This window comes from Phaenicophaeus curvirostris, chromosome 8, assembly GCF_032191515.1.
Source record: "Phaenicophaeus curvirostris isolate KB17595 chromosome 8, BPBGC_Pcur_1.0, whole genome shotgun sequence".
NCBI lineage: Eukaryota > Metazoa > Chordata > Aves > Cuculiformes > Cuculidae > Phaenicophaeus > Phaenicophaeus curvirostris.
The window spans coordinates 36,845,868-36,855,852 of record NC_091399.1 but is presented as its reverse complement, the minus strand read 5'-3'; the positions used below and the strand labels follow the sequence as shown (position 1 = coordinate 36,855,852).

The 9,985-nt window shown below is 39.1% G+C and overlaps 1 protein-coding gene across 5 annotated transcripts in view; it reads right to left on the bottom strand.

The window, feature by feature from the left end:
• Positions 1–2,386: 2,386 nt before the first annotated feature.
• EFCAB7 (EF-hand calcium binding domain 7) overlaps positions 2,387–9,985 on the bottom strand; it is a 28,154-nt gene continuing 20,555 nt past the window's right edge. For 3 of the 5 annotated variants that reach the window (XM_069861882.1, XM_069861878.1, XM_069861879.1), the window contains exons 11-14: positions 8,980–9,128; positions 6,926–7,135; positions 4,283–4,390; positions 2,390–3,188 (exon numbers count right to left, since the gene is read on the bottom strand). In XM_069861882.1, coding sequence (XP_069717983.1) covers positions 3,114–3,188; positions 4,283–4,390; positions 6,926–7,135; positions 8,980–9,128 — 542 coding nt within the window. In that variant the 3' untranslated portion in view covers positions 2,390–3,113. Of the gene's footprint in view, positions 3,189–4,282; positions 4,391–6,925; positions 7,136–7,796; positions 8,336–8,979; positions 9,129–9,985 lie in introns of those variants that run through there. The other 2 variants (XM_069861880.1, XM_069861881.1) reach the window with 2 other exon arrangements.

Here is a 9,985-nt window from a genome sequence, read left to right as displayed (position 1 = left end):
TCTAGGTGCTGTGTCCTGGTGTGGAATCTCTGTGTCCCCAGGGACAAGAGAGGTGCTGCGTCTTTTTGTGGGATCTCTGTGTCCCCAGGGACAGCATCGGGGGGGCAGCAGCCTCACATGGGATCTCTGTACCCCCAGGGACAGGACTGAAGTGCTGTGTTCTGGTGTGGGACCTCCGTGTCCCCAGGGACAGGATCAAGGTGCTGCATCATCACCTACGACCTCTATGTCCCCAGGGACAGGATCGAGGTGCTGCGTCCTGGTGTGGGATCTCTGTGTTCCCGGGGACAGGACTGAGGTGCTGCATTCTGATATGGAACTTTCATAGCCCCGGGGACAGGATTGGGGTGCTACATCGTCACATGAGACCTCCATGTCCCCAGGGATGGGATCAAGGTGCAGCATCCTCGTGTGGAACCTCCATGTCCCCAGGGACAGGACTGAGGTGCAGCATCCTCACGTGGCATCTCTGGGTCCCCAGGGACTGGATTGAGGTGCTGCATCCTGGTATATGCCCTTCATATCGCTAGGGCTGATACGAGAAGCAGTTACTATTACAAAAAGCAGAATATTTTGATTTAAGCTAAAGTAAAGTTTCATCTTAAGTAATTGTGTTCCTTGAAAGTAAGACAGAATGTCCCTCTGACACCGTGTTTTCTTTAAAACAGTGTTTTTCCAGACGTTGTTCATTCTTTAAGGATGACAATGTCTTGTGTGCAGTGTGAGCAGATGTGTCTTCACCTGTAATCCTCTGTTTGCAGTCTCCCCCTGTCTCAAAGGCAAGGTCAGGCAGAGCTGGAGCCAGCTCCAAATTAGCAAGTTTTGACTGTTGTGAAGTTCATGATAACATTACAATTAGGCCTTGGAAAGGAATAGAAATACATAAGATTTCTGGGAGAATTTATACACATGTATATAAGCGGGAAATCCATCCTGTAACCAGCTCTGGTTTCACTACATATGATTGATGGAGATTGCTTCCGTAGGCTGCCCAGGCCTGATAAACAATGCTTGCTTTCTAAAACTCCAAAATGAGTCTTAGCTTATTTGCCAGCATTTTCAGTATTGGGGCCACCAGCAGGATGGCCCCACTGGCCCCCAGTGGGCACGACACCAAAAGCCCATGGGGAGCAAAGCCAGGAAGAAGCCCGTATTCTCACCATAGCTCTGTTCACAAAAGTAAGGATAACATTCCAGAATTTCAAATCAGGACTGTGACAGACACTCTTCCTCCCAAATGTCTCCCATTGAATAAAAGAGGCCTGTAGCTGACATCTCTACTCTGCCTTAAAAAAAGCATCAGAATGTTTTTGGACCACCAACGCACCTTGGTGGTACCTGGACTCAGAGCTAACTGGAAAAGATTCCACTGATACAACCAAGATCCCTATCCCCATCTCCTCCAGGGCAGGGTTCATAGAAACTACCATGAAGGAGAAGAAAATTAGCCTACGTTCCCACCTAAAAAGTTAGATAAAATAACTCTTCCTAGCAACAAGAGGATCAGGAAAGAAAAAATGTTCCTCTCAGTTTTGCTGTCTCCTGTTTAACTGGACCCTACCTGCAGCACACCAAGTCTTTCCACACCGAGTGATTCCTCAGCTAAGTACGTCTGGTTTAGCCACTCCTTTCTCCCAAAGAGTAGCATATGGATTCCTGCCACATCTAACAAGATGATTTTCTAAACAAAAGAAATGCAAATAATGGAGTGTTAGCTTTAGTACTGTACCTAGAGAACACCTCATTATTTCCCAGCTCCCTCTTAAAGATGTAGCCAGGAACTTCTTTCTGATGCATCCACACGTTGCCCGGGGCAGCATTTACAGAACTCAGTTGTTTGCTAGAAACTACCAAATGTTTGCGGGGCCTCTCACTACAACTTCTTTTAGACAGTCCTGAAAATGAAAATGGTATCTGCTGTATTTGCTAAGAAAAAAAAATAACTGAAATCTAGAAGAACCTCAGCTAAACCTGCCCATTCCTAAAGTGCACAAACCCCACCTGGCCTCTGGCAGAGCTCTCGTTTTGTAACTGACATTTACTTGCTCAGTGTACGATTACAGCAGAGCGACAGCGAGCACAGGAGTTGCTGGCAGATAAACATAGCTTTTCAAGACTACTTGCTGCCCCTGCAGATGAGGTCACACATACATTTAACGTCTATTTTAAACTCAGACACTTTTAAGCATCCAGCGGGCAGGGTCATAATTTTCTTCCACACCAACAGACATTCAGAGGAACCAGAAAATCATAACAGGCCAAATATTCTTAGTACCTCAAAGCTGGTTTTTGTTCCTAATGCAGCCTTAACTTGGTGGACTTCAGTCTCCTTATTTCAGTTCCCTGGAAATAATTACTGGCTGTTAACAGTCAAGAGCCCAAGACAAACCTTCATTTTCCTCAATGTTATTTCCTTATTGCATATTAAAATACAAACTTTATTTTATATAAAAGAATATAAACCCAGTCAGTAATTACTCAGAACAAGTGTAAGATTAACATTATCATCAAATGACAACAAAAAAAAATATTAATAAAGGGAAAGAACCAAGTATTTTGTCAGGTGTCAGAATAACATCATTAACTCCAGCCCGTTATACTTCTCACATCAAAATCACAACAGGAATGTTTAACTAGGAATCCAGCAGACCTGTTTAACAAAGCAAGTTTTCCGCCAGTGAAGCAGTGCCAGCAAGTGCTGTAACTACAGTTACGTTATAGAAAACCAGAGCATATTTTGGGAAACGAGTCTTTATAAAATACAATTAGATAAGTGTCAGCTGTATTACTGAGCACTCATTCTTGTCATGTCTCAATGTTCTTATGCCGATGTACTTCATTACACCAAAGACGATGAATACTCTGTCAAAGGATTTTACATACTTGCAGTTATTCCATCCGTAAGCTATCTCTAGGCATGTTTCTTAAGAGCCATTGGCAGAAATAAGTAAGTACTTACAGGACTCATTTGCTTTAACAAATCAAACTCTGCAAAGAACGAATGTATGCCAGCTTTTTGAGAAGGACAAGACTATAAATTGTCTAGAAGCTGACAAAAAAGATTCCCGGTTTAGTCCGAATGCTGCCAAGGAACAGCTCTCCAACTCAACTGTTTAATGCAAGAGGGAATGCACACATTTATAAAGCCATTCTTCCTGGTCATTCAGTGGCATCACATGCTGACAAACCTGTGTACAAGAAAGAAAACAGAAGTGAAATAAGTGTTTAGTAGAGAACTGCATGTATGTTACCTAAGGTACTATGTGAGCAAAATGAGCTGTTTCAGTACTTATAATGCTAATATTAAATGACAAACATTCATCATCTATAACGTAAGCTGGTATTCAAAACTTACTATCAACTTTAATTGCATGACAGCAAAATATCCATATGGAGCGCTGAGCCCACAGTTCATACTGAATGAAGCCAAAATAAAACTAATAAAAATCCTTAGAGGATTAGGCTTTAGATATCTAAAGTGTGAACAGCAATACTAGAATAGGCAGCAGCCCTGCCTTTGTCATGGGACAGTATCTGTTTACAAAGGGTTTGAATGCATCCACACTGGAAACTGTGAAATATAAAATAGTTTAGGTGCCTCATCTTTTAAAGAAAGAGACTATGCTTCTAGAATAATAAAACGTGGATTTTTCTTCATAAATGAATGAAAAATATTGTCTGCATTCATAATGCACTTTCAACCTCATTCCATCCCTTAGAACCTTAATGTAGAATTTTTACTAAAGCCTGCCCAGCTTCTGAGTAGAGATCAGAGGATCAAACTGCCTTGTAGCTAAACACAATCCATAAGTCAATTGTAACAAAAAGTGGCCATCTGCAAATCACACTGTGCATAAGGAGTGGAGTACACGTATTTTTGTTTCTGACTAGCACATGCTTGGTCTGTTTCTCACAGACATCAGTATGTCTCATTAAAATTTGCTGTGTGAAAAAAAAGAGATAATACAGTCTTAGAAAAAGAATATTACAAATATTGGTAAAGTGTGCATGCGTTGAGTGGACAACTGAAACAGATGCACATATGAAACCCTGAACAGCTATGGACTTCTACTGCAATCTCCACAGGAAAACACAGATACATCAAGTACGTGTTCCGCTTTGAAATATTAAGAACTGTATCTGATCTGTACTGGTGATTAAGGTGCCGCTATTCACATGCTCATTATCATGATAAAAGACTTGCAAAAGGCAACTGTAAAGATGTCACATGATTTTTTCTTTTTGCTTAGATTTTAAGGTGGCCAAACAATACAAATCTTACCATCATGGATTTTGGTGCCACTTCCACAGCAAAAACAGTAAGTCCCCTGTTGTTTAGGCAGTTCTTACTCTGCTCATTGTTGACATGAATAATCACTTTGTTTTCAGACTGCAAGTGAAAAAAAGCATGAAGTAACCTGTTACTCCTAATGGTTATGTGGCTACTCTTTATGAAACAACTACAAATGCTTCTTCCTCTGACTTTGATATTTTACAGGATAGAAATGCTTTAGGGATGCTGAAGCCTATTCTCCTTGAAGAGTTAACAGTTTCAAATGTATCTCAGACTCATCAACACCCAGATCCATTGTCAAAAGCCACTTAAAACTCATCAAATAACACCACTTAGCAAGAAAAGTATTTGCCACAGAATGTTACAAACAGTAAGAGTTTACATAGTTTTAAAATTGACTGGATAAATTCATACTAGATTTGAAGTACAAAGAAAATATTATTGTCTCAAGTGGTCCTTGAACTGCAAATGACTGGTAGGTGAGGACAGTGATCTGGAGAAGTGTCATTGGATGTGTGCCCAGATTTGTTTGCCACATTCCCTACTGGCCATTTCTGAAGACTTCATTAACAAGAGACATTTTAAAACATTTGACAAAATTAACATAAGTATAATCACTTAGAGAACAGATGCTCTTGCTAATGCTATGCAAGAAAGATCCAATATATAAAACTGAAAGCTTGGGTAACAGAAAATTCTTTTATGTTCAGTTTATCCCAGGGAATACTCAGACACAAGACCTAGGGACACGCTACTACACCCTGCTATTCAGTTGCCTCTAGATAAATCTGTTTGGCAGACACGCTGAAATGTTTGATTCCTAGACAATGTTATCCAACAATCTCTCTGTACTGAGAAATGGAATAGAAACACAGCTACTTTGCACAATCAGCCCTACGCAGCAAAAAAAGCTATTAGACTGGTAAAGGCAGCTCTAATAAAAAAAGAGCTCTCTGGTGCTCATAGTACAAAAGGTTTGTGGACAGCAAAGTGTAAATATGGCAATTCTTGAAATGTGGTATCATTTCAGAAACGTAAACGCAATCTGGTGTTAAGCTTCTTATTGCTTTGATCTAACTGCTCTGGCATCACTTTGGTGAAGTCCTCATTTCTACAGGGCAGCAAGATAAAGGCAAACAAAAGAATTATCTGTACAGGAAGATACAACAGGAACAAGGTCACAGATATTCACAAAGCACAGAGGGTACCAATTATAGTAAGTTCATGCTTTGGGTAATAGGAAATGCCTCATTAACTATTTCTTTTGGCACACAAATGGACAAACAATAGATTAGGTACTGCTCACTAAGAACTTGAGGCTCTGTATGCAAAGCCTTTTAATCTGCCCAGCTCACACCCTAATAGGGAGGGTTAACAGACAGACACCTTTCTCTACCCAGTGATTAAATACATATGAAGACTGAAACAGAATCCCTCAGGAACTAGCATATTTCCTTAATTTAATTACAAAAATAACAAAGAAACAATTATTTCCATTGAAAGAATCAGTACAATAACTGCAGATATAATCAGACTGCTTGCACTGTGTGAAGCTTAGCAGAGAAAGGCATAAAATTGCCTTTTTATTATTTCTTTTCAGACATTTACAACATCAAAAAGTATCCAGCCTACAAATTCTAATGAGCTTTTCAGGTTAGTGCAACTATTTGCTTCAACACAGAAGAGTGGTATTCACACAATCCAAACGGTATAAATGGCAGTGGTCAGTGATTTTAATCAGGCAGCACCCAGTTGCCGCCATAGAGACCTCATCTGCTTCTCTGACATATCCCCAAACATATAAATAACTCCAGTACATCTACCCTAAAGGGCGAAGTGCAGATCTAAACTCGTAGTTTGGCATTCGGTCCTAATATTAGTTCATCAACCCACCCCCCTTAGCATGTCTGTCCATTTAAAAATATACTTCTTGCTGTGATCTCTTAATATTTAAAGCATCTTAAGTTTAGCATCTTACTGCACTGACTTTATTTACTCACAGTTCAAGATATAAGTGAAACTGAGAATGAACAGCACGTTCATTATGATCTACAAAAAAAGGTTTAAAATTTCTGCTTCTCACCAACCACTTTTACAATTTACAATTCTTAGCTTGGATTAGTAATAAAGTAGTCCTGTAAGGCGAGCCAACTCACAATTCATCCATAATACACTTCTAAAACCCAATAAAATGCAAACCACTGCTCTTTTACTTTCTTAGGCACACCAAAAATATTAAGCAGTGTGAATGCTGTAGTCTTTGCTCTTTCTGTAACTGTATTTCCTGTTCTTAGTATTTGTTCCCTGGTAGTATGAACGTATTATGTCTCCAGTAATTATCAAAACATTGAAAAACTGAACATGAACACAAACAAATATTCAGATTTTACATGACACTTAAAACCTCTTGCTTCTTTATAATAAGCTGTCCCTTCCAAAAACACTGCTCCAGACTCTTTTAAGACCAAGTCTTATGTCAAAAAGAGCTTCGCATCAGGCACTTTTTAAATGAACTAGATACAGAAACTTGATACCAGAAATTTCAGAAAATGTAATTCCCAAAAATTACTCAGAAAGAACAATAATAAATGACAATAACACAAAGTACTTTACAGAAGTCTCATGCCATACCTTATTTTCAATAACAGAAGTGATTCTCCTGCCCCCTTTGTAGCTATAGACAAGGATGTTTTCGCAGCCATCCATTACTTTGGCCTCTCCTTTATTAACAACAGACTTGCAAACGGCCCTGTTGAGCTGCCAGCTCCCTGCCTCTAGATATACAGCTTTAATTCTGGGTTTGCATTTTTCTGCATAGATGTCAATGACAAAGGGGCATGCCTGCAATGGAGAAAATAAATGTTATTGTCATTTTATCTGTAGGCTGGTTTTCCCCTCAGATTTCCATCCACAGCTCCCAAGTATTTTCATATCTGCTCTGAAGCAGAATTACCCAAATGCTAGCATTAAATATTCAAAACTTGAAAGCTGTGGCAATATTTTAAACCAAATGAAAGCTCAGGACAAAGGAATGTTTTTCATGCCAGTCACAGTACACTTGCTATGCAGTTTGGTGCATTTGGCTCCAACACAGCAAACCCTTCCCTGGACAGCAAAACATACAGAAATTAAGATAAAGTATGAATGTATTTCAGTGGCTGAAATAAACCCGTATCCTTTAGCTGTCACAGTTTTGCTATTTGTGCCACTTGACACAGACTTAAAATACCTGCAATGTTGCATTAAGTGCTCTGTTCCTACAGTATCTTGGCTAAGATTAGTACGTGTAACAACCAGCAGTTTGCATTTTCTTAGACTCAGTAACAGCACCTCAGTTTCTTTCAAAGGGCTGTTGGAATCCCCTAGGGTTTCTAAAGTGCCGACTTTAATTTGTTAAAGGCTCAATGCCCCTGAAATCTCAACCTCTTAAATCATATGAAACCGAGGAATTAAAGGGTTAAGTTACAGACACAAGTTAAGCAGATGTACATCTTTAGTTCAGAGAACTACGTTGTACTTTGAAAAGCAAAGACTATAACCATAAACCACAGCTAGTACGAGGCACAAACCAGCTTTTTTAAATGTCTAATTTGACAAAAACCTCCCCAAAATCTTCTTTCTAGAGGATAGCTCCCTCTTATGTCTGAAGTGCAGAAAGACAGTCCTATAGTTGCTCTGGTAACCACATTCACAGGAATGGGAGAAAGTGCTCATCATGAAGAAATCATTTACCACAATCTCAATATTTTCACAGAGGGACAACTGATGTGTCCCAATCAGACTGAGTATTTTTGCATCTGCATATGCTTGTTTCTCACATATACATTTTATATGCTGACTGCACTGACCTGTTTTAGTTTAACAAAAGTTGTAAGAAATAATATAATCAGATCTTTTGAAATCAGCTTTTCTTGGGAACAAAACTTAAATGATTATCTGCACATTTAGTGTTTTCTTTCATTTTTCATAATTTTTTTCCTCTTCACTAAAGAGATCCTCTTTCTTTTGTGAGAGCCATTAACACCAACACTGACACTGTTTCTGTAAAAATAACATAAAATTAAAAAACCATGTAAGCCCATAGAAACATCAGAGAAGTAATCCCTGGCCCTGTGGCGTAAACAGTGTGCCAACTAAAGCACCTTAATTAAAATTTTATGCTGAACAACTTCAGACATTGTTGTGAAAGGCAACAGTAACAGAAATAGCCATGTCTGAAAATCATGAATTCCAAATCATGTAGAAAAGATTATCTTATTCTTATCTGGTTCTGTTCTTTCAGCCAGGAAAGTGACTTTTTTAAGCAGAGCAAGTCCTACATTTTGTAGGTTTGCTGAAAGGTCACAGTTTACCATCAGTGTCTTCTTATACTTCCTACCAGCATGGTCCATGAATTCTTTCAACAGTTCTTTCCTCTACAACCCTAAGGAACACTGGCTTTCTCTAAAGCAAAAGACAAATTCCCCCTTTGGACAATGTCAGTGTTATCCTAAGACATAAGATACCATAATGACTGACAGTCATAAAGTAAACCCTGTATTAACAGTGTTTGGACTGCATCACTGACATATCAAAATCAGCTTATAGCAGACAGAAATTAGGCAGTACTGCAGTTAGACAATGCAATTAAACAAGTGCAGCAAGTTACATGCAAAGCAGTTATTCTTGTTATGTGGCTATCATACCTCTGTCATTTCTAATGCTTTATTGTAGCCTAGAGACAATAAAGTGACCCAAAGGTCACTAGGATCCCCTTCACGGTCATTGGCTTCCATGAGATTCAAATCCAGAAATCCTTGTCTTGTTAGCTCATTCTTCTTCATGTCAAAATTCTCTGTTTAAAAAGAAATATAAGGTAGCAGCATTTAAACGTCCGTTATGTCTGCAAATACCTTTTATCCTTCCAAAGCCAAACTCCACTTATGCTAACGAGGTTTAAGAGACGGAGCCATCTTGTAGCCTCAGGCTCTCCAACATTATTTGGGGAAGAATGTCCTTGACCAGATAAGTGCTCTGCATAGAGCTTCCCTGTGGATTTTAGATAATGACTAGAAACATCTGGCCTCTTGTATAACCCAAAAGAGGGTGAGATTTCAAAACAGGAAGGGCTCATATTGATGTTTTCTCCTTTTTGCTAGCAGTATTGGTTGTGGTTGAGATTTGCAGAAAGGGGTACGTTAAGAATGGGAAATGAAAGTCTGCTGGGGCCAGCGCCCTTAGTGCTTGAGGTCCTTGATACAGAAATGATTTACTTAGTTCCTAAAAAGCAATAAAATGCCAGTAATCCTAACATCCCTGTCTTGATGGAATATCACAGATTGACCACTAATGTCAGCAAACACATAATTGAAATGTCCTTGTGTCAGAGATTTTTAAAAATGGTTTTCTCACCTTCATAACAATGCTAAATCTTTACTATATATTATTAAAAAGGGATTACCAATTTAATAAATCTATCAAAGGGTACAGATGCTATAATAAATGGCTTGAACTTTGGTGTCAAGATTTATGATATTCCTCTGAACCCTTCAATTGATTAATGACCTGGTAAAACGTTCACCATATTCTCTCCTGTCCTCTCTTATACACTTCACACACACACACATACACCCCTCCTACTCATGTCAAGACCACTGCAGAGAGGCAGAACTCTGACCAAGTCATAAACTGTGCAAAAGCCTGTACAGGGAT